Genomic DNA, 19,448 nt, shown 5'->3' with positions numbered 1-19,448 from the left:
ACACTGTTTTTGTGCCCAAGTTTAAGTCTGCAACCTGGGCAGAGTTTTATCCATTTCAACAGGATGGATGTGCAGCTTTACAGTCCAACTTCTCTGCTGCTGACTATGTGAACATTATACATTTCAGAGTACTTTTGGAAAACTCCCATTTATTTCATCTAACTAATTCTTTTAATCATCAAGCAGTGTGTCCCTATGTATTGTTAAACCATACTTAATCTTTAGATATACCTGGGGGCTGTTAAGATTTAGTGTCAGTCCGATTTATCTTATTTTACCATCCACAGACATACATTTGTCATGTGTAGAGCATGGACCTGCTGTAATCAAGGAACACAGGCTAATAGCCACAGATGACCAAGAAATGTTCCATGAAAATCTGCTTCATTGTTACCTGCATTATTCACTTGCTTCTATTGCAAGAGAGTTAAATAAGCTTAACAATTCAATTTCATAGTGAGTGAATATAGTTGAAAGTCTTCTCTTTGCGCCATTAGATTGCAACAAAGCTGGTAATGAAGAGGCAAATATGGAATGGCGCACATCTCACTTATACTGTATGTGTCCTGTAGTCTGAGTAATGCCTAGCCTTTATTTTATTTTGTTTTGTTTTGTGTTATTTTATTTTATTTTTATTTTGGTATGTTTTATTTTATTTTATTTTATTTTTAGTTGAGAGACGTTTACATGCTGATAAGATTCAGAAAGCAGGTCCACAGTCCAAATTAATACCATAACACGCTACAAGTGCGATAGTTTTGCGGACACACTGCTCAATGTGGTGATTTGTATTTTTTGCAGCTCTCCTTAGCGTATCACGTGTGCGTCACTGTGAGCGCGGTGCTCGGTGTACATCCTATATCTGGTGCTGTGAAACACACCGTTCTCCGCTGCCGTGGAACATGCATGGTACACCGTGAGTAAGAGGCTTGACGAAGGGAGGGTTATTTCACGCAGTTAAAGCCCTTTTGGGGGATAAAAACAAGATAATTCTTCTTGTATATTTTATTTTTTTAAGAAGAATTCGAGACGCCGCGAAGCGCACGATTTGAAGCACCGAGTTGGGTAAGTATCATGTTGTTTACTCTCAGTAGTGATTCTCATGTCAATGAAAAATCAGACAGATGTTGTTTTTTCGGCATTTTGCTTGTTTTGATGGCTAAAATTTAACGGAGTCGCAGCGATACGATTTCAGACAGACAGTCGTAGTTTCAAATATCCCATTGTCAGTGAAGGTCTCAAACACTTACCTGTCCAGTGCACAGACCTGTCCCCTGAAACACCTGCAGAACCCAGACAAAGCTCGTCTCAGTACACATTAGTTATGTACCCAGAGTGCGTGTGGTGTCCTCAGAGATCCCTCAACTGTGAATATATTTATTCCTGGGAAGATTAGATTAACCTACTGCAGCTGTTTGAATTTTCTTTGAACACAGCACAATTTCATACCTGCGAATTACAGACCATAGTTTGTTAAAGATGAATCAGTATAGGTTGGTTTGAATGTTTTTGTTCTCCTGCTGGATTTTAAAGTCAATGGTCAACAATCCAAATGCATTTGATTGTTGTCAGGAAGGCTGCCAGGCTATCTATTAAATATATATATATATGACCCTCCTCATTGCGTAATCAAGAAACAGTTTTAGACTAAGCTACAGTTGAACATCAGTAATATGCAATATGGAAGAAATGCATTTTGTTTAGATTGGACACAGTATGTAAAATCACTGAGGTGAAGCTGTCATTGAGTAAGAGATATCTAAGTCAAAGGCAGAACTTACATTTGTGATGTACTTCACATACCCTGAAGACAAGAAATTAACACCCTTTCTTGGGCCACACCCACAGTTTTTGAGCAGCTAAAATTTGGTTTACACTTGTCTGTACTGTAGCCAGGAAATGGGTATATGTTCACATTTTACAAACTGACACAGACAAAAACTCTACCTAAGATTTGATTATTAATTTCTTGACATTGCCTTGTTTTCATATTTTTATCTTCTTTGCTCTGTGCTTCATATTTCTAGGTCTTTGTGACTTGGATTCTACAAGATCAGTTGTAATCAATACCCCCTCCAGCATGAGCTAGTCCATTTACTGTGTTTACTACCTATCAGCTTATTTGTATTTTCCAACTGAATCTTAAGACATAGCTGTTAATATGTTTAGTGTAAAATACAGTTAAGAATAATAAATTCTATGTTACAATACTTAACTTCTAGTAAGGCTGAAAATTCTTCATATCCTGGAATTGTCATCTGCAGTCATGTTGCACAGAAGATCTAATGTTTTGGTCATGTGCTAGGAAGTAAAGGAACAGAGAGTGAAGGAAGAGAGTGGGGCATTTGGTGGTTGGGTGCAGAATGGTGAGAGGCAGAGACCTCAGAATAACAAAATAAACAGGGCAGAGACATGAAACATGACAGAAAAGTGTTTCTGTCATTTGTGTTTGCAGTGCTTGATTTGCATTTGTGATGTGAGTCATTTATTCAATGTGATCTAGCAAAAAGAACTAATTCAAGGAAATCTATTGTCATTGTCTATTGTCATGTCTCAGTAAACAAAGCTTATAATCACAGCTGGGAAAACGATAAACAAACTTTTACAGTTACTGAAATTGTCAGTGAAGTTAAATAGGTATGTTATCAATGCACCAGTGGTTTACATGGTAAAAGCTATTAGTAAAACGTATGTCTAAAGTATAGTGACTTGTCGTCTCTGCTGATCTATAAATCTACATTTTTTCCAGCAGGTTTGAGAGAGGACAGCCATAGTAAGTCATCTAAACTGAAAATATATCTCAGGCAATATACAGCAGGTGGCTGCCATGAAGACAATGGATAACACAGGCGCAGGCAGCTGGACTTTGGACAACAACCCTTCTTCCTCTGCAGTGAAAAACTCCTGCCATCCAAATCTAAAGGTATTGTATGAAAAAATTAACAGCAATCTTCAGGAATCAATTTATTTAGCAAAATTTGACATACTCTTGCCCTTTGTAATGTTATGATGAAAAGTGGTCATGAACATGTTCATGTTTTGCATAAAGACAACATTTTAACAAAGGAATTAAATTACAAATAAATATTTGACTGCAGAAATCTGGTTTTGAAGAAAATATACACAAGCACAGCTACACAGGCCAATGGAGACAACAATATACATTAGTGAACATTCCTAATAACATGTACTGTATATAGTGTTTCAGCCTGAATATAACGATGGCCCACATCTGTCATTTACAAAGTGATCTGACTGGTGTAGAGGAGACACAAATATTCCCGCAATGACAGGAGTCACGTACATAAGAGAGAGAGAGAGAGAGAGACACACACACACACAGTGCATGTGTTGGTGACTGCAGCATACTACATGTTTGTACTAGGACTAATTGATGACTATGCATCTTGTTGAGTTCAGCAGCTTTTTGCACACTTTCAGTTGGGCATCCAAGTTTGTGTTTCAGTAAAAGAGGTCAGAATTAAAAGTTTGTTCCTCTTAATTGGATTAAAAATTTAAAAGCTGCTTACTGGCAAACTAAGCAACTACAAACAACAGTAATAAGGAATTCCAGTCATGCTTTGTCTGTGTGTTTTTGTTTTATGTGTGATAATCCTACAATGAAACTCCCAGTTGTTTTTGAACAGTGAAAAGTTTTAGGCACTCTACACTATTCAGTTAATACCGTCAGAAAGAAAACTAATTACATGATTTGTGTGAATTTGGCCTCTGTAAGAAGCACTATTGGTGAAATTATTATTTATGTCTTATTTAGTACAAACTTGGTGTAAACCAGATTAAAAACAGAAAAACAATGTGATATTGAGCAAAATAACAGGAATAATAGCAAGCATAGATAATGAATGGATAAAAGCAAAGAAGCATTAGTAGAGCTTATGCCATAGCCACAATTAAACAGGGTAAATAGTATTAAACACTATTTTAAGAAGAGATTTGAAAAACGATTTGATGACAGCATACCTCATTGGACCATAAGTTTCCTTTAAATTATGGCCTTTGACAAAATGCTTATACCATGATGCTGCATAATATTTCTAGAACTTCACATTAATATTATGAATGCAGTCGAATTAGTCCTATGAGCAGCAGTCCTGAAAAAGGCTCATGTCCAGTTATATTCTGAGGTGTGAATGGTTATTATACACTTGACATAAGAGGAGTCTGCGGTTATATTAAAAGAAATTTCCCTTCACACTTATTTATATGTTAGACTAGACTATTTTACAGCATCTGTGGAAACTCAGACTTCTTTGTTTCTAAGCTTCTTGCTTTACTGTATTCTGATTGGACGAACTTAGAAAGGTCAGTGACAAAAGGGGTTATAACTCACATGACTTAGATTTGAGTGCAGCACTGAGGTGTAAAATCCACACTGTGTGCAAATGCCACAGTAGAACTGTTGTAAGATTTGGCGTCACCGTCGTTTCCATAAGCAGGCTGATTTTAGAGCCACTCCAGCAGTCTCTAAGCCTGGATCAGGCTGTCAGCTTCATTACTCATGTTGTTCAGGGCCTGCTTTTGATTGTGGATTTGGGTTTCTTTAGGCTATTATTATCAGAGAGCCAATATTACATTTGGTATGCCCAAAGGCCTAGTGAGACAGAAAAATGTTCAGCAGTTTTGATCATAATCAATTTGTCAATGAGCAAATATATATATCTTAAATTTTATTTGCTAAAAGTGTGTTTTTACTTTGTAGTCAAGTCTTCAGATATGTATTTTCTGACTTTTTTTCCCCAATCAGTTGACTCAAATTTCAGATGCTTGAACTGCTACTGCTACCAGGATGTCATTAAAATAATATTAAGAATAAAAATAATAAGACAGGAATAATATCTTAATCGATTTTGTTTTGTTTTTTTGAAATTGAGAGAAGTGCTTCTTTGGTTGATAGTGTTTTTGTTTCTCTGTATTTCTGCAGGTGTTCCTTGCAGCCTTGTCCTTTGCCTATTTTGCCAAGGCTTTATCTGGCAGCTACATGAAGAGCACAATCACACAACTAGAAAGACGATTTGACATCCCTAGTTATCTGATCGGCATTATAGATGGGAGCTTTGAAATAGGTGAGTTTCTCACTTTTTGTCTGTGTTTACTTTGGCTGCATTTTGAAGCATTTAGATAATGTAATGTGAGTAAGCTAATACTTCCTTAGCATTTTAACTGGATTGATACCATAACTTATATACATCTACCTTTGAGCTTTGAATAGTCACTGGTGATAGAACTAATTGACACTTGAACTGAAAGAAAACATGTTTGAAGTCATAGTATAAACATGGAACTGAGGGATTTTGTAATGATGTGTATAGTTGCAACAAGACTGGAAACTGGATAAATAATATGTAATATTGTTTGATTATGTGTCAGATAAATTTGAATATTCACACTGATTGAGACATGCTTAGATGTATGGCTGAGACACATCTTCCTTATGTTTTGTTAACATCTAGTTTGCAGTGGCAGAGGTATTGTGTGTGACATGTAAACACACAAACTAATTAGAGAGCTACCCTTAGTCCAGCTATTATAATATAAATCATTCCGCAAAGTTTTTGTATTGAAAGATGAATAAACAAACTGGTGTTATGATTGACAATTACATGTCAATCAACGGCTGTGGACTGTTTGCCAATATGTCCATGGTTCAATCAATGTATATGTGCAGTGTGGCTATGTAAAAACTAGTTTTCTCTGTATAAGTACAATAGTTCTTGCTGATACGAATTGTGCTGTTTGTCAGCCCAATCAGTACAATACAGTAACCTGTACCTCACAGTCAAACCACTCCATGCTGATTCTCCATAGGCAAAGATAAGTCAAAGTCAGTGCTTACAGGTTTTTAGGGTAGAACAATTATTATATTTTTCCCCCATATGTCTCATATTTAATGCTTTTGATTCATCTCCATCTCTGCTTCTGATCATCTAAACCCTTTAGGGAATTTGTTGGTGATTGCCTTTGTGAGCTATTTTGGTGCCAAACTCCATAGACCCAAGATCATAGCAATCGGATGTATTTTGATGTCTTTTGGGACTTTCTTGATTGCCATGCCGCATTTCATCATTGGCCGGTAGGCATTAACTATGTTGTCTTTATGCATGCGTTGCAGGTCAGGAATTCCATCCCTGTGTTTTTTAATCTTCAATCACTGTAAACATAATGTAATGACAGTATTTCAGCAGTATGTATTTATACTGTATGTATCAGCATGTATTTATGCTTCACATTGTGAGTATCTAACAGTACCCGATGCTTTCTTCCTTCCCTTGTTTAACAGTCACATTGGTATTTTGTACGCAGCTATAAGATTGAAACATCAGTTAGAGCTTCAATGAATTCAACCAATAGCCTCTCTCCATGTCCAGCAAGCTCACCTGAGTCCAACAGGGCAGGTGACAGAACCTCTTTACTGCCCTCTAGAGATAAGTAGTATAATCTCTGTTGCGCTTATTCAGGCGATTTGTCTGGATTCATCATGACATTTTTCGCACAACTCAAAGACTAAATTTTGTAAGAGAATCCCTGGTTCATTTCTCTTTCATTTTGAACTTTAGGCTGTGAGCGGGAGTCCAGTATTTCAATGTGGATCTATGTGTTTCTGGGAAATGTCCTGCGTGGGATTGGAGAGACTCCAGTACAGCCTTTGGGAATTTCTTACATTGATGATTATACCCAGTCTGAGAATACTGCCCTATATATTGGTAATACACCTTAGTCACTATTTAGGTTGATAACTTTGCACTGTAGGTGACAAGATTAAAATACTTTTAATTACTTAGATTTTATCAGAGGTTTTGTCTCCAGGCAGCCAGGAAGTTTTTTATTTTCTGTTACTTAACCAAACCTCTGTCAATCACTGTATGTCATTGTGTTAATTGCAAATACAGATTTTAAATTAAAAAATTGTTGCAGAATTGTGCCTAAACGCAGTAGGTATCAGTAGATATTGCTTGTTTTTTAAATAAATGTGCATTTCTTTGTGCATTACAGGTTGTGTTCAAACCATATCGATTATTGGCCCTGTCTTTGGGTACCTGCTGGGGTCACTCTGTGCCAAAATCTACGTTGACATTGGTTATGTGGACATGGGTGAGTACAATAAGACAGCTGTTAACTAGTAAACTATGATTCATTAACACACAGTTACTGTATTGACTTTGGTAAGGTTTTACTGTGATTTGTTCACGGTAACAAAATGCACTGTGGAGAGTTGGATTTGGAAATTAGTTGTTGAACCCGACAACACACCTGTCAAGAGGAAATTAATTGGGACTGGATAAATCCTGTGATACAGTAACATTTACCTGGGAAACAAATGCGTTGAAGCCGTTGTAAACGAGTACAAGTCATGAGTAATCTCCTTATATTATGAAATGTTTCCTTTGAACATTTACCCCAGCATCAAGGTTTAAGAGTATGTGTAAAGCATTTTAAAGCTGACTTTTTATATGAATTGTGCTTCAATAATACATTTTCATTGTCTTTAGAAATGAATATGACTAAAAAAGAATATGAATCTATAGTGAATGAGAAGAAAATAAACAACGTGTTTACATTCTGTGTTGAGAAGGCTCTTATGTCTTTGCAGAGACAGTGACTATTACCCCTGCAGATGCACGCTGGGTTGGGGCATGGTGGCTCGGATACCTCATTACCGGTGCCATTAGTCTCATGTCTGCTGTTCCTTTCTGGTTTCTACCCAAATCACTGCCAATGCCTGTGGATAAACATGATACCAGCTGCATCCCAGAGCAGACCCGGTTTATCAAAGATTCCCCAACCATGGAGCATAAGTTCAGACCCGAGGAGCCAGCTAATTTACATCAGATGGCCAAGGGTACAAAAATATTAATTACAAACATAAATATTATGACTTTAAAATATCTTCAGGTTCAAGAACAACTTTACTACAGGCTGTAGCATTATATTTTGGTTTGCCCATTATAAAGACATTTATGGGTCTAGTTTTAAACATCAAAAACTCTTGCTATGAAAACATTGTTCAGACTGTGCACCATTGTGTTTTAGAGGCCAGTTATCTAACTCTTCTCATATGTGTTGAATTCATTTGAACTTTCCTATGCAGATTTTGTGCCAACATTGAAGAATCTGCTTGGAAATCCTGTTTATATCCTCTACTTATGTGTGACAATCATTCAGTTCAATTCTCTCATTGGGATGGTCACGTACAAACCTAAATACATTGAGCAACACTATGGCCAGTCAGCATCAAAGGCCAATTTTCTCATGGGTAAGCAGACTGTTTCGATAATTCATGTTTACATATTTTTGTCATTTTTGTCTGGTGATTCTATCATTGTAGACCAGTTTCAAGCTTATTCAAAAACCTAGGTTGAAGGGAAAGTGTTTAAGGATGCAGAGTAATGTGAACTGGTTGGTCATTGCAAGTTTTTTATGAACCAGGCTTTGATGAATTTTTTATGTTCCAACTGCCACAGTCCTCCTAAATAAACTCTGCAGCTTCTAGATGACAGGCAGATTTACTGCAGATAGGCACTGATTAAAAATGCACCCTGATTAATGAGATCAATTATTAGGTCAGTCTGATGGAATCAGAGACAATGTAATAACGTATCTCTTTTCATTTACATATGGGGATGAGTGAAGAGGGTGTTGATGAGAGCTAATGAGAAATGCATTATATATCCTTTCAACCATCAAAAGTCATTTTCATCTTTCACAACATGACTTCAGTTCACTTTACATGTAATATGAATGAGACTACTTTGATATGAATGAGTGTTCTGACTTTGATCTGTTTTGGGTAGCAATGCTACTGCCTGATGTTGCTTGCTCAAGTTGTTTTTTGATCTTCTATCCCTTAAAGAATGTGTTGTACTCTGTGGTTTGGCTAGGCATGATTAACATCCCAGCTGTGGCCCTTGGGATGTTCTCTGGAGGGGTTGTCATGAAGAAGTACAAGCTGGGTGTAATGGGAGCAGCTAAATTTGCCTTTGGGACATCCCTGCTGGGCTACTTTCTGTCACTCTTTTTCTTAGCCATGGGATGTGAGAACTCCAAGGTGGCAGGCATCACTGTTTCATACACTGGGTATATGAAGTATATGAAGTCTGCATAGATTTCCATGTCCTTAGAACTAACACACCTAGGGATCCTTTTGTGTGTAGTTACCTTTGCTTTTTTTTTTTCCATACAGTATTCCATACACTTCTTATTTTATCAGTTTTTTTTATATAGTCTGTCATTAATATATGCATTTTCCTCACATCGTCACATGCAGAGTGGAAGGCTTGTCTTATCAGGAACGTTCTCTCTTGTCCGACTGTAATTCGGGTTGCTTGTGCTCAAAAAAAGAGTGGGATCCAGTGTGCGGAGAGAATGGGATCACCTATGTATCCCCTTGCTTGGCTGGATGCACTTCCTCCTCTGGATCTGGCAGAAACACGGTCAGACATACACCATTACCTACATGACACATCTAAATTTCTTATTCTAACTGTTGCCTAATGAGCACGGCATAGTATTAAAGATAGATTTCTGTTCTTTATTCATATCATAAAAAGTGTTTGCTGCTGCCTTCAGAAAGCCACATGACATTTCATTTGTGTGTACCTTAAGGACACTTGTTTTCCTGCTGTGCTGCACCTAATTGATTTTTTCCTTTGTTAGGTGTTTGACAATTGCAGGTGTGTGGCACTGGCTGACACCCATACAGGAAACCTGACGGCTACTTTGGGCCAGTGTCCAACCAGGGACAGCTGTGACAACATTTTTCCATATTTCCTGGCTCTCTCTGTCCTCAGTTCCTTCATCATCTCTCTCGGAGGAACACCTGGCTTTGTGCTGCTCATCAGGTTCATTCGTTCAGCCTTTTGTTGAAGCAGTTGAACATTTTCCTGCTTTTATCAGAAAGATACTTTCACAAATGACTGCCAAAAATTACATGTGTATATTAAAGTATCTTTCTACTTTTTTAAAACGTCTTTTCAATATAATGCTCATTTATTATATTTTAAAAATTGTAAGCCTTTTTTATTCTTTAGTTGTTGTGAGTCTCCATTAACAACTCAAGTCTTGTTTCCGTAGGTGCATTAAACCTGAGCTGAAATCCCTTGCACTCGGAATCCACACGTTAGCCACTCGCACACTTGGTGAGAACCATCTTTGGTATTCTCCACTGTCTGCTTAGTTTGAGGTCAGGCATCTGGAAATCTCCTAAGAACTGATATTCAGAATGCTGTATTTTGTAGTGAGTAGGATTACTGGAATATTATTTAGAAAAATGGAAACAAATTACTACTTGAAGATCCCCAATAAATATTTAGAAAAATTTAACCATGTATTTGATTTTTATTTTAAGTAACAAGTCATTTAAATTGCACGACAGCTGGAATACCGGCCCCTATATACTTCGGAGCCATAATCGATACAACCTGCCTCAAATGGGGATACAAGATGTGTGGTGGAAGAGGAGCATGCAGGATATATAACACTACAGCTTACAGGTAAATGAAACTCTGTACAGAACTCTCGAGTTCAAAGACAGTATATCTATAACCATACTAGCAGAAGGATAGCATGGTGGTGCAGTAGTTAGCATTATTGTCTTACAGCAACAAGGTTCCAGGTTTGAGCCTGGGGCATTTTTGTGTTGAGCTGGTATGTTCTTGATGCATTTGTGTGGGTTTTCTCCAGATAGTCTGGCTTCTTCCCACAGTTCAAAGAGATGCAGTTTGGGGTTAGGTTAATTGGTGACTCTAAATTGCCCAAAGAATGTGAATGTGAGTGTTTGTCTCTTTATGCCAGCCCAGTAACAGCCTGGTGATCTGTCCAGGGTGTACCCCACCTCTCACCCAATGTTAGCTGGGGTCGGCTCAAGGCCCCACTGTGACCTTGACTTGGACTGAGCAATATAAACAATGGATGGATACTAGTAGCACTTTGACGCGGTAGTGTGCTTCTTATTTTTCTTTCGGCTGCTCCCTTCAGGGGTCGCCACAGCGAATCATCTGCCTCAATTTAACTCTATCCTCTGTATCCTCCTCACCCACACCAACTATCCTCATGTCCTCCTTCACTACATCCAAGAACCTCCTCTTTGGTCTTCCTCTAGGCCTCCTTCCTGGCAGCTCTAACCTCAGCATCCTTTTACCAATGTATTCACTGTCCCTCCTCTGAACATGTCCAAATCATCTCAATCTGGCTTCCTTGGCTTTTTCTCCAAAACATCTAACATGAGCTGTCCCTCTGATGTCCTCATTCCTGATCCTATCCATCCTCGTCACTCCCAGAGAGAACCTCAACATCTTCAGCTCTGCTACCTCCAGCTCTGCCTCCTGTCTTTTTCTCAGTGCCACTGTCTCTAAACCAGACAACATTGCTGTTCTCACCACTGTCTTGTCCACCTTTCCTTTCATTCTTGCTGACACTCTTTTGTCACACATCACACCTGACACTTTCCTCCACCCGTTCCAACCTGCTTGCACACGTCTCTTCACTTCTTTTCCGCACTCTCCGTTGCTCTGGACTGTTGACCCTAGATACTTAAAATCCTCCACCTTCTTCACCTCTACTCTCTGTAACCTCACCGTTCTATTTGAGTCCCTCTCATTTACACCCATGTACTCTGTTTTACTGCAGCTAAGCTTCATTACTCTCCTTTCCAGAGCAAACCTCCACCTCTCTAGATTTTCCTCCACCTGCTCCCTGCTCTCACTACAGATGACAATGTCATCTGCAAACATTATGGTCTATGAAGATTCCTGTCTAACCTCATCTGTCAGCCTGTCCATTACCACAGCAAACAAGAAGGGGCTCAAAGCCGATCCTTGGTGCAGTCCCACCTACACCTTGAACTCCTCTGTCTTACAGCTCTCATACATGTCCTGCACCACTCGAACATACTTCTCTGCCACTCCAGACTTCCTCATACAAAACCACAGCTCCTTTCTCGGCCACAACACGCTGTCATACGCTTTTTCCAAATCTACAAGGACACAATGCAGCTCTGTCTGGCCTTCTCTGTACTTCTCCATCAGCATTCTCAAAGCAAATATTGCATCTGTGGTTCTCTTTCTTGGCATGAAACCATACTGCTGCTCACAAATGCTCACTTCTGACCTCAGCCTAGTCTCCACTACTCTTTCCCATAACTACATTATGTGACTCATCAGCTTTATTCCTCTGTAGTTTCCACAACTCTGCACGTCTCCCTTGTTCTTAAAGATGGGCACCAGTACACTTCTCCTCCATTCCTCAGGCATCCTCTCACTCTCCAAGATCTTAAGTAGCCCAGTCAAACACTCTACTGCCACCTCTCCTAAACACTTCCATACCTCCACAGGTATGTCGTCAGGACCAACTGCCTTTCCACTCTTCATACTCTTCAACGCCTTCCCCACTTCATCCTTACTGATCTTTGCTATTTCCTGCTCCACAACAGTCACCTCTTCTACTCTGTGCTCTCTAACATTTTCCTCATTCATCAACTCTTCAAAGTATTCCTTCCATCTTTCCATCACTGACGCTGTAGTGTTCATTAAAAAAATTTAGTGATTGAAAAATAGAAAGACAGCTTTGCTATGCTTAGACACTAGTGGCACAAAAATGTAGTATAACTCAGGTTTAGCAAAAGAAAGAGAAAAAAACATTGTTTAAATGCTATGTCATTTTAATTAGCAGAATTCACAAACTTACCTTATGAAATATTTAGACTTTAACTTTTCTGATGTGTCCTAAAAACTGTGGCACACTTTGTACCCTAACAATGTTACTTCCTTTATTGCAGGATAGTGTACCTGGGTCTGACACTTGGCTTGAGGACAGTCTCCTTCTTCTTTTGCATTTTATGCTTTGCTCTCCTCAAAAGACATGTTAAGAGGGAGGAGAAAAATGCTCTGACCAATGGGAGTGCAGAGCTGGAATCACTTAAGAAAGAGGAGAACAGTTCCATACAATGTGAACAGTTTACACTGGCCTCAGACTGCAGCCCTGACAGAGAAACTCACTTGTGAGCCTCAGCACAACCTGTCTTCTCATCTGACTCAGTTCCTCAATACCTCAGATGTATCGAAGAACGCACACTGTGGACTATTTTCATAGCACTCAGAGTATATATTTGTACAGGATTTATGTAGACGTATGATATCTGATAAGTCATTTTCTAAACAAAATATGCTGTTTTGTAATACATAAATTATGTGTTTGTGGGGTTTTATTGGACAGAAGAAGAAAGTATGTGTTGTATTTTCTATGTTGTTCTTTGTTTTTATGATTAAACCTGATAAATTTGATTTTCAGATTAATCACATAGGTTCAGCTTTATTTTTTCAGTCTTGTGTTAATGTCTTTGCTTTCATGGCGGAAGGAATAGGCACATTAAACAGGTCTGTAGACTGTTTCTGTGGCGCAGGTGATGGATGAACAATGAATGTGGCTACACCATGTCAAAGTAAGTATTTCAGCCCGTGAATGAATGAGGCCAACAAAACTACAGAGGCAGTTGCCCACTGAAAGATTATGCAACTGATGTATCGGTTGTAAACTATCATCACCTGGACAGATGTAACAGAATAAATTCCATCAGTGAGATCACTGTCATTACACTTTGTAGCTTTGACAATCAAACTTCACCCAGTTTTACTGGAGCTGAAGCAGCCGTTTCTAGCATCAAGAATAAACCATCAAACTGCACTTTTAAATCGACAGGGAGGAGAAGTCCTAGACTGTATCACAGAAAGTTGTTAATCTACAGTGTCATAGCAAACTCTGTGTGATATGTTCCAATATGTAAGCAGACCTTTAGTTGAGCTTTTCAGTCTGTCAACCTCCGCTATCAATTTAATATGCTTGGACTTTTGCAGCATTGGTTTATAAAACCTATTTATCAACCCTGATTGTATGGTATATATTGTATGCAGCTACCAGTGTACATCGTTATTGTGAAACCTATTACATTTTGCAACAGTGAGCACAATGTAAAAATAACTGGGCCGACAAGGTTTAAAGGTAGATTTCATTTAAAAAAAAAAAAAAAAAAACTCATAATGAAATGGTTTTCATCTAAATGACAGGCTTATATTAAACCTAACACAGCATAACATTCTCGCTGCAGTAAAATACCTCTTAATATATGAGCATGATAAATATCTGGAATGTTGGCTGATCTAACAAAATTAATTTCTTAAAATGCTTATGAGCTTATTACTTGTCAGGTGTTAATATTAAATGTTTAGCAAAAAGAATAAACTGCTAAGATAAAGTAAGAACATTTTCCAATCATTTGCAGATTGTTAGTTATTATAGTAAGTTAAAAAAAGAGACATGTTGGTTCATAATAGAGTTTAGTAACAAGATTTTCATTTTCATTTGAAAGCTTCAAATCCTCATGTTTCTCCCATTAACTTACCATTTCTTTAATCTTAATAAATAAAAAATAAGCCTTAGTTCACACTTCAAACAAAAATGAAAAGTTGTTAAAGATAGTACAAACATGGCCCCCTGGTATCCTCTGCATATAGCACAGAGTTGTGATGCAGTAAGAAAAAGAGTATAGACATAACATCACCATATTCATCTGGTTACTGATCTTTTTTGTCTTCAGCACTCTGGAGATTCTGTGGATCAAGTAAAAGATTAGAGAAATCGCTCCAGTAATAGTAGGGTCAATATACAGCAGGTATTAGTCATTGTGTATTGTATGCATATATATGTCTTGTATGTCGTTTTGTGTTTGTGTTACCTGGAGTTGATTGTATTCACTCAATAGTCTGTCATATTCTTGTGCTAGACCTTTGGTCTGTCTCCTCATAGCCTCCACTTCAGCATGAGACTTGTGCACAACTATAACACACACACACACACACACACAGTTGTGGCCATCAGTCACCCTTTTCATATACTTCTTTAATACTATCACCACAGCATTTGTATACAAGCAGTGACCTACATTGAATCCTGCTCCAGTTATGTTTATTGAGTGCTTTCTTATACTCACTCTTCTCTGCAGCCTTCAGCTGACCTTCCAGCTTCTCAACCTCCAACTTTAGTTGCTGGTTTTTTGCTGCCATGGATTTTTCCTCATCCAGGAGAGCCTGAGCACAAAGAATTATCTGTGATTACCAAGCTTCTTTTTTTTTTTTTTTTTAATTTTTTAACTTGTGGGAAAGAGAAATGACAGAAACTCGCAAACAGTATGACTATGTACTTACAGCATAAAAACACTTCAAATGCATTGTGGTACAGTAGGTAATACTTATTAGGGAAGGAAAGCAAATTAACTGTTGTTATAAGAACAAAGGAAAAGTTTTAGGCTTGTCCTCAGGCCCTGGTTACTTCTGTTTCTCACTTGTTTGAGCATCAGGCTGTCCTCCTGGTGCTGCATGGCTGCTTTGATGGCAGTATCCATTTGTATTTGAAGGACTGCACTGTTCTCCAAAGTGGCAGCAACCTGGTTTAGCAAGGTGACAACCCGACGCATGATACTGTGATAAGAACCAGAAGAAATATATCCAGAACAAGACCCCTTCAAGTGAACTGTAAAAGGTCAGTAAGCAAGTGAATCGTGTTGTGGAATTGTAAAGTAATGTTGATCCCAAGCACATTTTTATGTCATTCTGAATGAATGTAGAAAGGAATTTTACTAACAGCCAGAGGAAGAGTGAGAACCCAGAGATGTAAAGGTTCCTCTGTGCTCTGAACAGCTTCATGTGGATATGGTCATACAAATTGGGGTTCACTTTGGCATCTTGCATGGGCTCAGGACCTGAGTACTTCTGCACCTCACGGAGAGCATCTGAAGTTGCACAGGAGAACAAAAGCATGACTGATGCTGTCTGGTCTAGACAGACTGAGTGTTGTCAGTCTTCTCAATATCTGTCACTCACAGCAGATTGTCTGTGACTCACAGCTGAGTGCTTACCAAGGAAAAGAACAATAAGGACCATGATCATAGTAAAGAAGCATTTGTTCCAATATGGAGATAACCAGTTCCATAATCTCCAGCTGAAAACCGAACGCCATCTATAAAATAGGTCAAAAGGACACTGTAAGGACAACTGTCATAATTTACAGAAGTTGTGGATGCACTCTGCTGGTGATTTGTGTGAACTGCCTCTTTCAGTTTACTCATTTACTATCAAATCTTCGCACACCACATTTTTAAAATTAATTCAGAAAATGGGCTCCAGCACAGGAAAGCTGCTGGTTGAATTTTTGATTGTGTTTTGGATTTGTGTGTTAAATTGGATTACCTTTGTGGTGATATGAAGGGTATACACAAAATTAGATTGACTGCTATCTCTGCATAGAGGAAGAAAGCCACGGCCGTCCACTGGAGAGTCATTATGACAGGATTTCCTGAGGAGATTCACAAGCTGTATTATCTCTGTGCAGTATAAGTAACAAATCAAAACTGAAATAATACAAAACTTAACACATTGAGGCATTTCCTTATATTGCTAAACATACTTATTTCTTCATTGAATAATAATCATTACATAAAATTATAAAATCTGAGTTGTGTGACATTGGTTTGCATTCCCAGGACTGGAAATCAATGGAAGTCAATGAAAATGCACAGGCTTTCCTAAATTTTTATTTGTGCTTATTTGCGTGTTTTTTTATGTTTTATACTGCCCTTAAATGTGTTGGGCTAAAGAATGTATGGTTTTAGTGTTTTAAGTGTTTTAGAGGCCTATAAATAACTGCCAACAATTTATTTTAGTGCTGGTAAAGGCCTGAAGATAGAGGACTTCTGAACAAATGTGGGGTATTTTTCCAATATGAGTCCAGCCCTTTTTGTCAAGCTATATAAAGCTGAATTCTGGAAGAGAAAGACAGAGAATTCTATAAGACTTCTCTCCGTGCGCACGTAATTAAACCTGAGATGATTCATCACACTTGTGTTTGTTCTTGAGAATAACCTCAAATAAATTTTTACGACACTAGTCTTTTACACTGTAAAGTAACTTTGTGCACATACACACATGGTTTTGTAGGCCTACTTCATAGTTGCTGCCACAGTCATTCATAGCCTTTTGCTATTAATAGTTTTCTAACTCTCAGCCTATTCTAACTCTTCAGCACTAGTATCACTAGCTTTGTTATTTAAGATCAAGAGATAGTCAATCGATTGCAAGCAGTAGTAGAATTGTTGGCTTACCAGACAAAGTTGAATGATAGAAAGAATGGGAAGTAGGACATATATACATGCACTCACACACGTTCAGAACAGCTGTTGGTGAGCATCAGGGGACTTACAGCCCAAAATAAAACTCTGCTGACCGGTTGACCTCATTTGTCAGCCCCTCTAGATCAGTTAAAGATCACAGTCTTCAAACCGACCAAATGCTAAATCAGTTAGCGAAATAACCGCAGGATTTATCTTTATACTTTTAGACCATTTTTCTCCAAGGTTCCAAAACCGTCTCAGATTTCACATCACGGAATAAAAATAATTCATACCAGGAGGGACATGTTTTTAAAACTTAATATTTGATATTTAACCCCAACCGTCTCACACACAAGTAGACTTCTTATTTTAAATATGGCTTTGAATGTTTTCTCACTAGGAATTTTCCACACATAAGACACCAAACAAATATCCACAAGGGGGAGATGTTATCTAATGATATAACATACAGGAACCTTTAAACAGGGGCAAGGAAGTAGATGGTCCTGTATGTTTGCAATTATTGCACTGAATTCAATTCAGATATTCTTTGTGTAGTCAAGCTGATATTAGTTTAGTTTACACAGCAGCTGAAAATAAATACTTGTCAGTGAAATTGCAGATGTAGTCTCATTCCAAAAGCTCATTCAATTGTTCTTTTGGTGTCTTTGTGAGGCTTTTAAAGTTGAACACAGCTCTTTCCTTGCTCATAAACACACAAATTGCAACAACACCAGAGACTGAAGGGATTCTTAAGCATAGCTTTCAATACACTCTTCCTTTTGAATAATGAGGTTTTTGACCTAATTCAGCTCCCTGGGCTATTCTGTGTATTTTACCCTTTACACTATATTCAGCTTGAAACATGTATTCACATGTGCTTCCGCTGTGAAAGAGATTGATAACCACTATCCTCTTTGACTGCATGTCTCAGGAGTGCTGAGGAGCAAAATGTTTACAGCTGCACCCTGTGATAGCTTTTTGTGAGTGGGCTAATGACTGTAGCAGAACTGAATGCGCTTTGATTGCTCTCCTCTCCTCACCATCTCAGAGGTCGCAGCTCAGGAGACTGAAGAGTCATTATAGTAAAATGTCTGCAATAAGCAGATGGTCAGGCTGCAGTGGTGGTGTTGTAACCTGAGAGCCTGTCCTTTTGAAATTTTTTGATATGTGCAAGTACAGTAATGTGACAATGCAAATATAAATGCTATTTTAAAGGTTATATCAAATTGTTTTTTTATGGCATATATATTTCTTGTGGGAAATCTGGCCAAGCAAAACTCCTGTCTACTTACTATTAATAAACTTGCTACAGTCCAGAAACAGAACTCTGATGTTAGCTACAGATTAATGTGTTTATTAGAAGTATATCAGCGCTATCTGGCTATTTAATCTTCTTATCCACCAGCCAGAGATGGTCAGATGTGTTACTGGTTCCAATTCCTATGTGATAGCACCACATTTCTGGCAACTAAGGAAGTATAGGCTCTGCTGAGTATTATAGGTGTAACATGAGGTTTACACAAGCTGTTTGTGCCCAGAATACATCCACAGGGAGGCGTGTACATGGATATCTGAGATCCTCATCTCAGTCAGTCCTGAGAAGTAGCACAGGCACCCTGCAACAGAAACACGTTTCAGCTGCTAGAGTCAGTGGCTGTATCATTTCAATCCTGACCCAAGCTCCTGATCATGGCTGAATGTTGAAAAATAAATTGACTTGCCTTCAGGCTTATGCGCCTCCTCCCAGCACCCAACACCTGTATGTAATTTGGTGCATCTGTTCCTGTCTCACTACATATTTCCCTTATTAGTGAATAATTCATTCAACATGTTCAGTAGGGTCCAGATGTGTTAGCCCTACCATGAGCACTGATGGTCTTGCATGTCCTTGTAATAATACCATGCAATTACTATTTGTGGTGCCCATATGACCAGCATATCTTTGGTTGGTTACCATGCGGATTGAACATTGTGTCAGGCTTGGGGGTACTGATCCATGCAGTTCAATGCACAATTAGCTGCAGCTTGCCTCAATGTCTACCTCCATTAGTAGTCCATTAGCACTGTCCTTCACAGCAATGGGGCATTGCAGAGCCACAATAACCTGACAAAAATTAAGGGCACTGACCCCCACCCTCCACCCGCCACCCGCCACAATAAAGCAAAGAAACCTCTTTGTTTTTACATGAAATAGTTTCGTGTCTACAGAACAAACTGAAAATTATAGAAGTTTTTTTCAATGCATTCAATAACAGAAATGACTCATTGCATC

The 19,448-nt window shown here is 38.4% G+C and overlaps 2 protein-coding genes across 7 annotated transcripts; one reads left to right on the top strand and one right to left on the bottom strand.

The window, feature by feature from the left end:
* The first annotated feature begins 851 nt into the window (after positions 1-851).
* Positions 852-13,410, top strand: LOC113133549 (solute carrier organic anion transporter family member 1C1-like). Of its 6 annotated transcripts, none has more exons than XM_026312433.2 (16): positions 856-916; positions 1,019-1,065; positions 2,753-2,923; positions 4,943-5,084; positions 5,959-6,091; positions 6,322-6,413; positions 6,576-6,722; positions 7,012-7,110; positions 7,610-7,858; positions 8,108-8,272; positions 8,898-9,093; positions 9,284-9,449; positions 9,673-9,857; positions 10,090-10,154; positions 10,364-10,508; positions 12,791-13,410. In XM_026312433.2, exons 3-16 carry the CDS (start codon positions 2,828-2,830, stop codon positions 13,014-13,016), a joined length of 2,106 nt encoding a protein of 701 aa, XP_026168218.1. In that variant the 5' UTR covers positions 856-916; positions 1,019-1,065; positions 2,753-2,827; the 3' UTR covers positions 13,017-13,410. The 6 variants fall into 6 exon arrangements, with proteins under 6 accessions (XP_026168215.1, XP_026168219.1, XP_026168214.1 ...); XM_026312432.2 differs by having other exon boundaries at positions 859-916; positions 2,750-2,923; XM_026312430.2 differs by having other exon boundaries at positions 852-1,065.
* Positions 13,411-14,328: 918 nt separating this feature from the next.
* LOC113133080 (B-cell receptor-associated protein 29) lies at positions 14,329-17,325 on the bottom strand. Its single transcript, XM_026311625.1, has 8 exons — positions 17,165-17,325; positions 16,254-16,359; positions 15,923-16,023; positions 15,649-15,796; positions 15,350-15,485; positions 14,999-15,095; positions 14,744-14,844; positions 14,329-14,618 (listed from the first exon to the last, which is right to left on the bottom strand). The coding sequence occupies exons 1-8, from the start codon at positions 17,211-17,213 to the stop codon at positions 14,583-14,585; spliced, it is 774 nt and encodes a 257-aa protein (XP_026167410.1). The 5' UTR covers positions 17,214-17,325; the 3' UTR covers positions 14,329-14,582.
* Between the last annotated feature and the right edge of the window lie 2,123 nt (positions 17,326-19,448).

This window comes from Mastacembelus armatus, chromosome 6, assembly GCF_900324485.2.
Source record: "Mastacembelus armatus chromosome 6, fMasArm1.2, whole genome shotgun sequence".
NCBI lineage: Eukaryota > Metazoa > Chordata > Actinopteri > Synbranchiformes > Mastacembelidae > Mastacembelus > Mastacembelus armatus.
This window is presented reverse-complemented; position numbering and strand designations above follow the sequence as displayed.